General features: G+C 35.3%; 1 protein-coding gene across 1 annotated transcript in view; it reads right to left on the bottom strand.

Annotated features, from left to right (window-relative positions):
• Window positions 1-328: 328 nt before the first annotated feature.
• UTP6 (UTP6 small subunit processome component) overlaps window positions 329-16,582 on the bottom strand; it is a 28,194-nt gene continuing 11,940 nt past the window's right edge. The window contains exons 8-19 of the mRNA XM_063111447.1: window positions 12,768-12,845; window positions 11,891-11,972; window positions 11,320-11,401; window positions 10,281-10,465; window positions 9,607-9,686; window positions 9,135-9,212; window positions 6,592-6,771; window positions 5,645-5,725; window positions 5,333-5,442; window positions 4,466-4,532; window positions 2,391-2,463; window positions 329-1,431 (exon numbers count right to left, since the gene is read on the bottom strand). Coding sequence (XP_062967517.1) covers window positions 1,274-1,431; window positions 2,391-2,463; window positions 4,466-4,532; window positions 5,333-5,442; window positions 5,645-5,725; window positions 6,592-6,771; window positions 9,135-9,212; window positions 9,607-9,686; window positions 10,281-10,465; window positions 11,320-11,401; window positions 11,891-11,972; window positions 12,768-12,845 — 1,254 coding nt within the window. The 3' untranslated portion in view covers window positions 329-1,273. The remainder of the gene's footprint in view (window positions 1,432-2,390; window positions 2,464-4,465; window positions 4,533-5,332; window positions 5,443-5,644; window positions 5,726-6,591; window positions 6,772-9,134; window positions 9,213-9,606; window positions 9,687-10,280; window positions 10,466-11,319; window positions 11,402-11,890; window positions 11,973-12,767; window positions 12,846-16,582) is intronic.

Genomic DNA, 16,582 nt, shown 5'->3' with positions numbered 1-16,582 from the left:
TGGTAAAAATAAAACTATAATACCCAGTGCAGGTAAGGGTGTTGACCCTTTTGTACATTGCTTAAAAGAAGGAGCTAATCGGCAATACATATCAATATTCTCTACAAGTTAAATTCTTTGATCTAGTAATTATACTGTCAGGTGTCAATCTCACAGTGAAATAACCAGGGACTGAAAAGAATCTTTATCAGTAGCATTTATACAAAGAAAAAATTTAAAACAACAAGGTCCAACCACAGGGGATCAATAAAATAAATCATAGGTCATTTATACAATGGAATGTTATAAATTCATTAACTGTTTTAAAGACTATTTAATGAACGGGAAAATAACATTAAATGAAACATAATACTAAGTAAAACTGCAATGAATGTTTCTCCCAGTGACATCATAATGTTAAGTTAAAGGATATAATCCAAACAGTTGCCTCCCCTACCCCCAGAATGCTCTTCTCTGCTCCAAACCATCCTTCCATGCCTCACCACTGAAGCGCTTCTTTGCTGCTCTACCCTACTCCCCCATCCCTTCTTTTGCTGCAGGGCCTACTCAATGTAAACACTTCTCTGCGTGTCAGCTCCAAAGACAGAAAACACTTTTATATTGTCTTAACCTTCTTAAAGAACAAGTTTTTCCCTAACACCAGGCACCTCTTTGCTGCTTCAACCAGCTCTTAGGACATCCATTCCCAAAGCCCTCCCTTCTTTCCTGTACATGATGGGCACTCAAATATTTCTTGAATGGATGAACGAGTAAATGACCTAACAGTATACATCCAATTCTGATCAAGAAAATCAAATTACTACATTTAACTCCAGAGGATTACAAGATGCTTTTATTTTCTTCTCACACATTATTTCCTCCATATTTTCTAAAACAAATGAATACCATGTATACTTTTATAATAAGGAGGGAATAAACAAACAACAGAACTGTATTTTCTCCTCCATTTTAACTAGCTCTTAGGTCTAGATTAGAGGTACTAATGCTTGACCTGGGATAATAAATGAAACTCAGCTGTATGATTTCCATACATTTTGGAAAACATTTAAGACCTATGGTAGGTCTGGCCTCAACAAATAGCCATTAAATCAGCAATTCTCTTTTCTGGAATTAAAGAGTAATGCACTAACACAAAAATAAGGCATGTCTCAAAAATCAGACCGCCATCTTGTCTGCCATCTCTGAGCAAATTACAGATTGACTCATAATAATACAAATATGCCCAGAGGGCTTACAATACTATTTCACAAAAAGTTGGCTGTATTCTTTCTCGTCATAAACGGCCAGCCTGATGCATAGCATGTTTAGTTACAAACACCTCTGCTGACTCTCCCTGCAACATTTTCATGGCTCGCCAATAGATCTGTCCACAGCTCTCAGGTCTACCAAGGGGGTTGTTCAATTCTTCTTTGATGTAATCCATCCAAAGATCTTTAAAAGGAACGAGAAAAATGACTGTGAACATACTATTAGACAACTGAAAAGGCTTTATTAGACAAACAATTATTTAATATCGATTCAACTTAAGATTTCTAACAAATTTAACTTCTCGCTGTTATTTCACTAGAACTCTATGAGAAACAATACCTCTAATGTATACTGAAAGATTTTTTTTAAAGTAGAAAACCTTCATGATAATTGTGACAGCCTATGTTATTTAATGAACTCAAAAGTATTAAATTTTTTAAAGAGGAAGGATTTTGCTGAGTCTCTTTCAAGATGAAATTGACCTCAATGACTTCAGTGTAACCTTACACCTTGCTTAATAAAATTTGCTTAGGTTAGCAAAAATTTCACTTATTTCACCAGGAAAAGTTCCGTTGAAAACCAGTTGGGAAAAAAAAAAAAGAAAAAGAAAACCAGTAGGAGCTACCATATTTTTTTTTAATGTGAGTTTAATAACTATATGTCAATATTTATGAGTTCATAAAATAAAGCTCCTAATTTTACAAAACACACGTATACCCAGAAGTATGTTGTACAAGTCCTAGAAATGAGGGCAATGGTGGCAGCCAATGACAACAAATGGCAATTAGCATTCCACAATTACCCCTTTGCTATTACTCCCACTTTTTGTCCTGACCTACATTAACTTTTTCCTTACAAATACATACATTTTTTAGAGAATCAAACCAAGCAAATCTTTCTCTAATCCAGAGTACTTAATAGAAGACCCATGAACCCTTGGGCTAGTGAACTTGAAATTTCAAGCAAAATTACATGCAAGTATTTATGCACAAAGCAAGGGAAGAAGCAGGGGAAAGATTCAGACTTTATTCCAAAAGAGGGCCATGATGCAAAAAAAAGTTAAGAAACACTGCTTTCACATACTAATAGGTCACAGACTGCACATGCAAATGTTCATGTGTCTATAACTGAAGTTTACTTACCAGAATCTACAGATCCAAACTCTCTCAAAGCCCTCTCATAATATTCTCTTAAGTTTGCCATCTTGCAGGATTCCTAACAAAAATAATCAGACAATCTTACTTCAAAAGCCTAATTTATAATGTCACATTCATTTCAACCATACTGTTAAGCAGCTACTATCTGTGAGGTATCTGAAGGGGAAGGAGGGTCAGGGTTTAAGATAAACATAGCCTGGCTCTCAACTTATCCAGAAAAAAGTCCAATCCACTACTCACCAGAGTGAAGTAAATATCAAACATAAATGCACTTTGCTCTGGTACCATGGAGAAAAGTGTAACTAATTTCCAGTGGGGGAACATGGGTAGCTTCACAGAAAGCATATTTGAGCGACTTGAGGGATGAATAGGATTTAAATAAATAAATAAATGGAGAAGTTCTACTCCCTATAGCTAACGATTTCTGCTTTTTGAGTATCTGGGCTCTGGTATATACTAGTTATGTCCACCTTAAAACTTTTTATATCAAGGCAAAGTATAAATAAATATTAGTTATTTGACCTTTGGCAAGTTTTTGAAACCCTGTGACCTTAAATGTTCTCTCACATGTAAAACAAGGATAATACCTCCTAGTGCAACTACAAGTTTAAGATTAAAATGCTAATTAATTATGCACCTAGCAGAATATCTATAAACTAACTTTACAAACAATCAATAATTGCTAATTCTTTACCTCTATTTTTTTAAATGTATTCCCTTTTTGTTTCATTTACAAAGCAGATTAAAATCTTCACTTTAAAAATCCTTTTGTATAGTAAAATAACTATTTCCTCATTTAAATCTATCTTCACTGAGACTGTTCTATATTACAGAAAGTCAACTTAACCTCGTATTTTATACATGCATAAAAAAACAGAATCACACTTTGTTGAAGGCTCCTAATGTGCATACACTAGGAAAAGTCCTTTCTATCCAGTATCCCATTTGGCCTTATAACTCTTCACACCCCTGAAACAGGTATAATGACCTTCTTTACAGATGAGGATGTGAAACTTGGAATTAAGTGACTTGCCCAAGGCATATAATTATTATGTTATTAATCAAAAACCTGGCTATTAAACATTATGCTATATTATCTCCTGAACTGTAAGACTGTACTATACTGTAGGATAAGAACAGATATTTGACTCTCACAAGAATGACTGAAACCATAAAAGAAAAGTTTAACCATACTAGTAACTTTTCAAAATTCAAATAAAAATAATAAACACCAATTAAAATGCCAAAATAAAAGAGAAAAGGTAAGATGAGTACTTGGAGAAGCTATGAGCATATAGCTATAGTGGTCTATCTGCTGATTATCTCTGCAAATAAGTATAATTCTTTTAGAGGACTATCTGGCAGTATATAAAGAACCATAAAAAATAGTCTTCCCAGTCCTAGAAATTTATCTCAAGAAAATAATTCAAAAGAAAAATAGCTACATAAAATGTCTGAGCACTGTTTTCAATATCAAAAAGCTGGAAATAACCTATATGTAAAGGAATAGTTACAAAAACTATAGAGAGAATCCTAGATAGCACATAAATCAGAAATATAACAGTACAAACCTTGTGTGCGTATGTGAATAAAAAACTAAAGAAAACAATTAAAAATTGTTTTAAGTATGGCTGGTTTTGTTAATGTGATAGAATTATAGATACATTTGGGCTTTTGTGTATTATTTTTTAACTGACACTTTCTGTATTTTTCCCCACTCACAATTTCCATTTAAAAACACCAGAAACAGTTACTGAGTGCCTACTCTTCCTCGCCATCCAACACAAGAGACAAATAGGGCACTGCGGAGGCAAAGCAACAGCATGTCACCCAGCCTGGCAGGGAAGTGACATCTGAGTTTTCTGTTCCCACACATGCACTTTCTCCTTTTTGCTTGATTACCATTCCTAAACAAGCTTTATGAAAAAAGGATTGAACCAAGGGACCAGAAACCTATACTGTACTATAATGAGTGCTTTCTAAATAACAAAGTGCTGCCTATAGATTAGTAACCACTAACCCATTTTCCCAGACTAGAAATGCTTACATAGTACACTTACCTGCTCCTTTTCAAACTGGATCATTTTCCTAAAAAAATCGACTGAAAATGGACGGCTTTCCTGTAAACTAAAAAGGAGGGGGGGAAATGTTATCTTCCTAGGTTCCCTCAACTACATCTCAAAGTGTTTTTGTAAAAGGCAAAAGATTTATACGTTTTGAAGAGAAACAAAGAGTTCAAAGTGTTTTTGGAGACTAATAATTCCATTTCTAAGAATATATTCTAAGGAAATAATCTCCAATACGGACAAATATTTATGCAGAGATGTTCATCAAAGCAGTATTACTGTGGTCAAATAAAATATAAAATATATGACACCAACTATTTTTAATAAGTGATGTTTATGAAGTATTTTTACTGAAGGGGCAAGGCCAATCCAATCAATAAAACTGGTATGTAAGATTGCGATTATAGTATAATCTCAACTACATAAGAACAAACTTTAAGATCATATCTCAACAGTAGTTTTTCTCTTGGTGATGGGATTATAATGAATTATTATAATCCCCTCCACCCCCCGCAATGGGTATGAACTCCTTTTACTGTTCAAAAAAAAGAAAAAAAAAAGGGCTGGACTGTGGCTCACTTGGGAGAGTGTGGTGCTGATAACACCAAGGCCAAGGGTTCGGATCCCTATATAGGTTGGCCGGTTAGCTCACTTGGGAGAGCGTGGTGCTGACAAAACCAATTCAAGAGTTAGGATCCCCTTACTAGTCATCTTTAAAAAAAAGAAAAAAGAAAAAAAAATTACTTTTTGAAAAAGTCTCTTGATTACTTCCTCAGATACTATTTGTGATACATATAATCTGGGTATGAGGGGCTGAGTATGGGGCAGGGACTAGTAACAGCTATGAATGTTTCTGAGTACCTTTTAAACACAGCTCTGGCCTTTTTATAGCCACCACTTCGATAAGCCCAATCCAGGTACTTATCCTTCAGAGTTACTGAGTCAGCACCTGTGACAGCTAAGAAAGCTTTCTACAATTTAAAAGAAAAAAGAAATACAAGGTGTATACATGATGAAATTTATAGACATAAAAACAAATTCTCCCAGAACCACCCCAGGCCACTCAATAGTGCTTTAGGAGCACCTGCTGATCACAGCCAGCAAAAGCTAGCTGACCAGCGAACCTATTTACCCATTCTCCACACCACAAGACTTAAAACATGGAGCCTATACCTTAAAGACTGTTTCAGTATCTTCTTGGCTTTTGGCACTTTCACTCCACTCTGCCCAAGAAAGCCACAATGGCAGACAAACCTGCTCACAATAAAAAAAGTTAGAAAATGACAGCTTAGTACTATACTCTAAAAACTAATCACTATAAAGACAGGTTCCTCCTAAGACAATCAATATGTAAAATATGGATTCACTCCCAGTCTGTCCTCATTGTGACAGAATTCTCACTGCCCAGAAGGAATGGCATGCCAGAACACAGACGGCTTTCTGACCAAGTCACCCAGAGCAACAATGTCCTGTTAATTTTAGTTCCCTTCTGTTGGGCAATACTGCTTATAGTTATAATTACCAATCATATTTTAGTTAATTAGACAATTAACAGTCCACAGCTAGTCAGACCCCCAGCTACCCAGGTCATGTTTCTGCTGTCTAGGACCCACAACACAAGAACTAACTAATCTAGGCTCAACAACCTGATCTTCATTCATGCCCCAGAGGCATACATAAATAAGCAATAAAAGTTCTTTTACCACTTTACCTTTTGGAATACTTTTTTCCTACTAATATAAAAGATTCACTGCAAAGCTTTAAGGTTTAGACCTTTAAACTCAGATTGAGAAATATATTTGTGTTTAAAAGTTGGGCCTATGTTCAGCTTTGGATGCAAGTGAGAATAATATTCTATTAGTATCTCTCACTTGTAAGATATCTAAATAGAATAGGAAGTTTTTTTAATAATTTAGTCATTTTTTCAAATAAAAAATCAGAAATAGGCTATTAAATGGAATTAAATTCTTCTAGTCTTGATCCCTGAACCACTGCCACTTAATAAAACATACCACTCTAGGGTCGGCTCTCATCAGACAAGTACATTTCACATGTGCTCTGGCTGAAGTCTTAAAAGGTTTCCTAAATGGAACCAAATACAAAAAACCCAACTCACAGACCTGGGGTTTCAGGTGCATCAAAGCTTCTTCAAAAAGCATGGCTATGTCAGGACTCTTTGAGTCAATCAGCACCCGCAGCTTCATCTGCCACATTGTCCCAGAGTCTTTAAATAATTCAGTCCCAGCTACTGCCACCTCCAGAGCTTCCTTTAAAAAGTCATGGTGCAGCAACAACTCAATCTAGATAAGATAAAGGGTCATTGGAAAATTAATTACTGAAAACTAAATTACCTGTGTAAATGGAGACAAAATAAGATTTCATTTGAGGCGATAATTCTACAGGCTTTCCACTAATACTTTTACCATGGCTGCTAAAAAGGCAAAGTGAACGTTTCAGAATTCCTTCTCCTTTCTGTTCCTATCCACAAAGGCTATCAAAAGACAGAGAAGAGGTGAAAAGCAAAAAGTCTAAATAATTTAGACTGGAAGTTAAGTTTTCAATAAAACAGCTCACTATACTAAAAACCAAACAGAGAATAAAAATCAATGAAGATAAAACTAGTGTTTGTGGGGTGGTAAGGAAACAGGTATACTCATTCAAAGGGAGCACTATAAACTGGTACAATTTTTCTGAAATGTAATTTGACAATCTGTAACAAGTCATGAAAGTGTTCGTCTCTTAAAGTTGGGAATTTTACTTTAACAAATATGGCCCAAACAACAAATGAATGGAAGAAAATCTTAATCTATTCAAATTGCTTACATCCACACTATTTCAATAGGAGGAAAAAAAAAAAAAACTAAAACCAATCCAATTTTACAAAATTGTAAAAAAGCAAGTAAATGGCAGTATATAGTCCATTCATTCACCACGCATTTTTATTGCATACCACATATGCTAGACTCAATAGTGAACACGGAATCAGATATTCCCTACTGCCCATAGAGCCTCCAGTCTAACAAAAGAGACACCTTGATGCATACCATGACAGAAAAAGAATCACCTGCTACAGGAGAACAAAGCAGGAGCATCCAACAGGGTCTACAGTAGTGATGAGAAAAGATTCCCAGAAAGGAAGTATCACTTAAGCTAAGACTCAGAGAGGAATAGGAATTTGTCAGGTGAAAGCAGAGACCTCCAGGAAAAGAGAAGGCTCTCCCAACCAGCATGTGCAAGAGGCTGAAGATGAGACAGCCTGGAAATGAAAGGAATCAAGTGCAGAATAGCTGAAGGGTGGGATGCAAACTGGAGAATTGGAAGATGAGGCTGGAAATGCAGGTAGGGGCCATGTTAAGGAATCTGAGCAGTTTTATCCTAAGAAAAATGGGAAGCCACAGAATAATCTGACAATCAATTTTTAAAAAATCATTCCGTGGAGAATAATCTGAAGAAAGGATGGATGCAGAATCAGCTAAGCATTTAAGTTTAGTGGCAGTATACTGAGGAACTCTCATTAAAAGCAAGACTACCAAATGAGTGATGAGGTGGTAGACTTAGGAAAAGGAGCATCAGGATTTGAGGAGTACAGGATGTCTGAAATAGGCAGAGTGGTGAATGGCAAGAGAGATGATAAAGGAAAAAGAGGAGGACTACCAAGGCAATACTCAAAGATCATTATAAGGTGTGACTGACTGCCTTCCAGCACTCAACAGCTCATGCAAGGACAGCTGAAATCATCCAGGCCTGGGATTTTCCCAGACAGATGCCATAATGGGAAAAGGTATCTCAGTCTTAGAATAATAATATAATAGGCTCTATGTAGTGTATGAATTATGCAGAGTTATGTAAAATGTATGGGGAAAATGTAATGCAAAAATATTAGAATATACAAAATAGTAGAATAACAACAAAAAAATAGAATACAAAATAACAAGGTATTAACTGCAATTATGTAAAAACGATATGGATCAAAAGAGGTGAGAATTATATACATAGAAGGCACTCAACAAATACAAAGATTTTTGTCCTTTATTCCCCAATGAAGGTATTTAAATACACAAACACATTCACTACTTCATGTAATGCTCTCAACAACTTTGTGAGGTGGCAAAAACAAAGGATCACTAAAATCGAGTAAACAAACTCAGAAAAGTTAAATGGCTTGTCTGAGTCACCTAGCTATCAAGTGGCAAAGCCTGGTCTAGAACTGTGTATTTTCACAGCACATTATTCTGGGTAACAATCTGTATCCACATCACAGGGTATGGATGGTTTAACATGCCTCTTACTATAAAGTCAGCTTCTGAAACACAGAAACACCTCTAACTTGTCTTTACTGTAACAATGGTCAATCTGGGCCAGGCATATATGTTCAGGAAAAGGATGTAGAGCAAAAGATGGATGAATAGACAAACAAAATACCCCCAAATCATGACTCTTGTTCTGTGTTTTTCACTGTATAATATTCCTCCGTTTATTAGTACAGATTTCATTTCTGGTATACACCAAACACTGACAGCCAAATGTAAACACTCTCCACATGCCAAACTTCCAAATCGTTGTAGTCACATAACTATATATATTTAAAACACATGACACCAGCACAAAACAACTGGAATAAAGTGTATGTAACTGGCAGTGAACATGTTCACCATGTCCTTACCCACTGCTTGTATTGGAATTCTGACAGAAGCTTGAGGTCATGTGCCTTCCTGAATGCAATCATGGTTCTTTCCAGCCTCTGAAAACAGAAAAATCCCTCAGTTCATTACAAAGATATCCCAGCAGCAGCCTCTGGCCTCTGACTTGAACAAAAGCAGTTTTGCATATTTCTGAGAATTCAGTGAAGAGACTGAGTTGCTCCTGCATGGAGGTTTCACTTATGATCAGATGAGCTGGTCACGTGCACCAAGTACAGCCCAATAGGAAGAGAGCCCCACCTAACCTGGTGGCCAGGATAAGGGAAAAACAAACTCAGACCATCAGAATGACAGGTCATCCACCAGGAGAAAGAGTGGTGAAGCATGAAGTTCTTGGAAGCTATCCCAGACCCCAAAAGAGTTGTGCTTCTGCCTTTCTTTCAGAAGACAGTCCTTTCTAGTTGGCCACTATAACCATGTAACATTAGTCCTTACCTTCCTTTTGAGAAACTGACTATTTGTCTTCTTAGCAAATCTTTCCAAACAAAAGTTGATGTAACACTTCCACATGGCCTCTGGAAAAGTCAGAAAGATTATACTGATCAGATCCCCAATTCTCTCAGTTCAACAATCATATATCTTTTCTTCAAAGGGAAAAACTCCTCTGAAGAGTTTAAATTAGCCTGATGAGAAAAAGCATTATTCTGATTATAACCAACCAAACATCTCAAACATTGGGGAAAACAACTGACTAATGACACAAATACAAAATTCAAAAGCTTTATCCATTATAGATCCTTTCTGCCTTTATTCTCCAAAATCACAAAATAAAAATTAAATCTCTATTAAAAGATAATTAAGTAATGAGAGTGTTATAGCTCTTTCTGAATTTGTCTGAAATAAAACTAAATCAACATACTGAATTAAAAGACATATTCAAAAAAAGATAATTAAGGAATGATAATTAAAGAATCTTCTGAATTATCATTTCTCCAATATCATTTCTCTTTCACTGTCAGAGAAAGAACAAGTTGGAAAGCCAGGTACATTATAAACTGTTACTACAGAGAGATTCCTGGTATCAGGTTTGATAATGGGAATGGAGGCTTCAGTTTCACACTCATGAACACTATTACTTCTACAGCACACCACAGTTTAGTGAAGGTCACCTGTAGGCAGAGTCCTCACTGCCTCTTCATACACAGCACAGCACCTCTCCTCTTTCCGGCCCATCTCCACTGCTTTAGCTTGTTTCACTGTAGGCTGCTCTTCTCCTGGCTGTGACTCGATCTCTAATTCTCGTCGTGCCACATAATCCCAAGTGAGAGGGTCATCTGTGTGAAGAGCCTGAAGGCTAAAAAATACAGCTTACTGGTATCTATCTCATGACAAGAGACTCACTCAGAATATCAGAGACAGTTCCCTATGCTCTAAAAATGTACACAGGACACCCCTTTAACAATTGCAGTGCCATAAAAGACATTTCCCAACAGGTTCTCCAGAATATATGTTTTGTCAATGAATCAGAGTTGTCACACATTTATTGAGTTTCAGAATGTTTCAGACATCATTCACAAATGTTAACTTCCAAATTGGTTCTCAAAGTCAAATCAGCAATTATCTGTTACAAAACAGCCTCCATGAGCCATGGAGGACCTTAATATATTTCAGCTTTTGACTTTTTATAATAGTAGAGGCAAGAAAAAGCACAACCTAATCCTCTACCAAAACCCTAAAGGTATTGAAAGAACAAACTGATCCAAGTTCTATTTTATCTCCTATGAAAGTAAGGGGTGCTACCGGAGGATGGAAGTACCCACAAGGTAGGCTACAAATAATTATTAAACCATGTAATAAGACATTAAGGAATAAAATTACCTACAGCACTTAACTATAAACATCTATGAGTACAACTCTCATTTTACAGACAAAAGACATGCCTGAAAAGCAGAATACAGATTTTTATATAAGCCTTAGGATATATTTGTTATTAAATAAAGACAAACTATTTCCAAAAGGAAGCCAATAAATGAGTCAAAGAACTTCTCCGGAAACATACTGTTTTATTTAATATGACACAGTGGTTCTAAAATTCAGCTTTTCTTCCAAGGATTTAGCAGGCTATCTTCTTCCCCATCGTAAAAATCCAACCTCAAAACCCTTATCACAAGATCAAAAATATATTCGCCTTCCCACTATTTTACTTACTCATCATAAATTTCTTTTTGTAGATCTTTGGCAAAATCAAATAGTTGTGCAATTGAAAGCAGTGACACATGAAATTCTGCACCTAAAATTTAAAAAGGAGGGGAGGAGAGTTCATTGTCAATAAGACTAAAGAATCACTTTATAGTACCATTTTCTTGATGTACTGGAGTTAGTTGTTTGTTTTTTATGTTTTCTTTAACTGAGAAGAGGACAAAACAAAAATGGTCAGCCCATAGCACCCCCTCCACAAGCAAAGACATTATTAGTTCTCTGGAGTACTAATAAGTACTTCCAACTTTTACTCTAAACTTCTAAGGGCAAAAAGGAATGCACAAAATTATCTATTTCTTTCAACTCCCCACATGAGTTAAGTACTCGATAAAAACTTATTGAAATGTTCAATTATAGCCTAAAGAAGTAAGCCTTTTCTGAAAGCAATAGGACACTATTCCTACAGTCAGAGTTTTACATACATTCTAATAGAAAATTTCAAAATTAGCTAAAGATCTTCCTCATTATAAACACAATGTTTCACTTTCCTACCACAAACAGGTGTTCAAAGGATACCTACCTTTAATTATGCTTATAGAATTTTTATAGATTATTCGTGCCAACTCGCCCTTCAGGAGTTCTTCAGGATAATCAAGATTCCCCTAAAGAGTGTTACATTAAACATAACAGGTAGTCCTGGTAAGTAGAAAAAGCACTAGGATGAAAATTAAGTCCTAAACTACCTGTGCCATATGACCTCTGGCAAATCACATCTCTCTGGGCTAGTTCCCTCACTAGTAAAATGTGCAGCTTGAACAAGATCCCTGATCTTCCAACTGAGCTCTCTCAGGCTCCTGAAGTAGTAGCAAGATCACATGGGTTAAGGCCTCACTCTCCATTTAGACCACAATAGATCAGGTTTTACATGCACTGCTTGCCTTTCTGTGTAACATTTTATTTGGATAAAAAAAATTCTGCTGGAAACCATAACAACGAACAATAGCAAAGTTCCTTTTCAGCTCTAAAATTCTAAATCTTTCTTTAAAAAGATTATTGTCACATAAAAAATTATATAAAAAGGAAAAAAAAGAAGGCTAGGAACCACACATTTCACAATCTTTCTCCAGCTCCTTCAAACCATTAATACTTCACTTAATGAGATCATACAGTATTAAAGAATAGCATCTGGCCTTTGTATCAGTAAGAATTTTGAGGAACATTTCAATTAGTCCAAATATCTATTTTTAAAGCACAAAGTTTCATTTTTATTACTAAGCCCATTTAATTAAGTCAATACTAGACCTAACTTAAAGTTTCAAAATGTATTAAATGCATTAAAAATTGAAATGCATTAAATTGAACAGAAAAATATATTCCAAAGATTTTCCCTTACTCCTAAATAGGCTTAAAACACCATACATTGTTAACAAGTGACAATACAGTAACCAGGACCTTACCACACCCATGTCAGCTTTTTCAAATTCTTGCTTTTCCTTCCTCAGTTTTTCAGCATTCATCAACTCCATCCTAAAGTACTAGAGGAGGGAAATAATGAGCTGAAAATCTTTGGAGATACTTTTTTTAAAATTAGAAATATATAAGATGCTCTTTTCTACCCATAAATCTCAGATATGGGAAAGTCTTAGGGGAGAATGTTATATTTTATTTTGTTATGAAACTAACTGACACTGAGATGGTATGATGAAAATATTATTCTATGCTCTTTTGGCAAGCAATTTGGAAACATCAATCAAAAACCTTAATAATGGGGCTGGCTGGTTAACTCAGTTGGTTAAAGCATGCTGCTGATAACACCAAGGTCCAGGGTTCAATCCCTGTACCAGCCAGTTGCCAAAAAAAAAAACAACTTTAGAAATGTTTTGTGGGCCGGCCCGTGGCTCACTCGGGAGAGTGCGGTGCTGATAACACCAAGGACCCGGGTTCGGATTCCATATACGGATGGCCGGTTCGCTCACTGGCTAAGCGTCATGCTGACAACACCAAGTCAAGGGTTAAGATCCCCTTACCGGTCATCTTTTAACAAAAAAAAAAAAAGAAAGAAATGTTTTGTGCCTTCAGTTGAGAAGCATATATAAGCTTGTTAGCTAACAATAAAGGTTTTTGCAAGTGATGTTACTTATGATCTCATTCCTATACCAGTACTTCAAAATATTCATGGAAAAGTGGAATTAAAAGATAACACAAATCTTTCCACGAACTTTTTGAAGTCCTCTTGTATGTCAAAAGTGTCAACAAAGGCCAACTGGGGAATATGGACTTCCAACCCCATCTAAAGAAGTAGAGCAGTATCTGAGGAGGTCTATTAAACAGAGGATTTAAGTGATATCCTGAGTTTCATAAAATAATAGCCAAAAATGTCTAAGATTCAATGGAAAATCACTCATCATACTAAGAACAAAGAAAATCTCAACTTGAATAAGAAAAGGCAATCAAAAGACACTAACATCAAGATAACACAGATGTTGGAATTATCTGACAAGGATTTTAAATCAGCCATCATAAAAATGCTTTAGTGAGCAATTACAAACACACTTGAAACAACTGAAAAATAGAATCAGCAGATAGAAAACACAAAGAAAAACCAAACAGAAATTTTAGAACTGAAAAATACAATAACTTATAAATAGTCAGTAAATGGACTCAACAGCACAATGCAGAGAATAGAAGAAAGAATAAGTTAATCTGAAGATGGAACAATAAAATTACCCAATATGAAAAACACAGGAAAATAGTCTGAAAACAATGAACAGAGCCTCAGAAACCTGTGGGACAATAACAAAAGATCTCCTTTGCGTCACAGGAGTTCCAGAACAAAAAAAAAATAGAGAGGGTGGAGCTGAAAATTTTTCCTAAGAAATAATGGCTTTCTATTTTCCAAATTTGGCAAAAAACATAAACCTACAGATTCAAAAAGCTGAGAGAACCCCCAGTTGATAAACCCAAAGAAATCCATGACAAAACAACACCATAAGTAAACTTCTGAAAAATAAAGACAAAGGGGGCCGGCCCGTGGCTCACTCAGGAGAGTGCGGTGCTGATAACACCAAGGCCACAGGTTCGGATCCCTATATAGGTTGGCCGGTTAGCTCACTTGGGAGAGTGTGGTGCTGACAACACCAAGTCAAGGGTTAAGATCCCCTTACTGGGTCATCTTTTTAAAAATAAATAAATAAAGACAAAGAAAAGAACTTGAAAGCAGTAAGAGAAATGACACCTTACCTAAAGGAGAAAAACAATTCAAATGACAGCAGATTTCTCATCAGAAAACACAGAGGCCAGAAGGAAGTAACACATTTTCAAATGCTACACGAAAAGATGTGTCAACCCAGAATCTGATCTCTAGCAAAAATATCCTTCAGGAATAAGAGGAAAATCAAGACATTCTCAGATGAAGGAGAACCAAAAGAATTTGCTGCTAGAAGACCTTCCATAAAAGAAGAGAGAAAGAAAGTTCTCAACAGAAAACAGAAATGATAATAAAAAAAAAAAGATACACTGGAACATCAGAAAGGAAGAAAGAAAAATGTAATGAGTAAAAATATGGGTAAATACAATAGAGTTTCCTTCCTTACTTAAGATAAATTATGTTTTATGGGCTGGCCAGTTAGCTCAGTTGGTTAGTGTGGTGTTGATAACACCAAAATTCAGGGTTCCATCCCTATACCACCTACCTGGCAAAAAAAAAAGAAAAATAAGATAAATTATGTTTGATGGCTAAAGCAAAAATGGTAACACTGTCTAACGTGATTCTCAGTGCTCTCAAATAGGAGATATAAAGAAGACTCAGGCAGAAATCTTTAAAAGTGAAAAATACTATAAACAATATAAAAAACCCAATGGTGGGATCAATAGCAGAATGGAGAGAATAGTAAACTTGAAGATTACATCTTAACTTCAGTGGTGGTTAAACAAATCTACACATGTGAAAAAAAATGACATACAACTACTGTATATTATATATGACATGCTATAGCAATGTCAATTTCCTAGTTTTGATATTATAATAGTTTTATATAATGTAACCACTGGTGGAAATTGGGTGAAGGGCACACAGGACCTCATGTATTATCTTTGTGACTTCCCATGAATCTATAATTATTTCAAAATAAAAATCAATAGCAAATATGTAATATCAAGCTATATAAAGGTTATGGTAACTTTTGAAGGTACAGTATGCATTGCTTAAGGACAGGGATACATTCTGAAAAATGCACCATTAGGTGATTTCATCATTGTGCAAACATGGAATGTACTTACACAAACCTAGATGGTACAGCCTACTACACACCTAAGCTATAAGATTACAGCCATTATAATCTTAAGGGACCACCTTCATATATGCAGTTCATTACCAAAACATCACTATGAGGTGCATGGCTGTATTTAAAGAGAAAATAATGCATGATTAACTGTAAAGTTGGATTTATCCAGAATTTTTAATACTTTGAATGCTATGTTATAAAACATTAAAATGACATTTTTTTAATGTTTATACCTTTTAAACCAGTAATTCTGCTTCCAGAAATCATAAAGAAATAATCCTAAAGATCCAAGTTTCAAACATGAAGGTGCAAAAGCAAATACTGTACTGAAAACAATTTAAATGGCCAACAACAAGGAAAGTAAAATAGATTATATAAGAAGCAGACTGTTGATATAGCCATAAAACAGTTAGCAATAATTTAGTAATGGTACGCTATAATTCTAATGTTATTTTACCTTGTTTTTAAAGATGCCTATAAAATTTTACATATAACACAATTACCACTATGTGAAAAATGTGCCAAAAAAAATATTATGAGTAAAATATACCATATTTTTAATAGTATTCATCCTCAATTGGTTATACTTAACACAATACTTTTTTCTTTCTTTGTGCTTCTCCTTTCCTGATTTTTTTCTCTAAGATTTTCTATAAGCACATGTTACTTTTATAGTGTAAAATAGAAAATAATCTTTACATTTTTAAGAAATGCAACTATTGGAACAGATATTGTACATCAGAGGTTCTCAAAATGTGACTAAGGAATACCGGGGTGTTCCCAACACACTTTCAGGGGGCCTGCAAGGTCTAAATTATTTTCATAGTAACACCACCATGTTATTTGTCTTTTTTGCTCTCATTCTGTCAGGAATTTAAAATTTTTCAGAGCCTATATGATGGATGCTATCACTCAGACTGAATGCAAAAGCAGATATGAGAATCTAATTGTCTTCTATTAAGCTAGATATTCAAGAGGTTGGCAAAAAT

Source organism: Cynocephalus volans, chromosome 10 (genome assembly GCF_027409185.1).
Source record: "Cynocephalus volans isolate mCynVol1 chromosome 10, mCynVol1.pri, whole genome shotgun sequence".
Lineage (NCBI taxonomy): Eukaryota > Metazoa > Chordata > Mammalia > Dermoptera > Cynocephalidae > Cynocephalus > Cynocephalus volans.
Note: the sequence above shows the minus strand (reverse complement) of the source record. Positions and strands in the feature narration are given on the sequence as shown.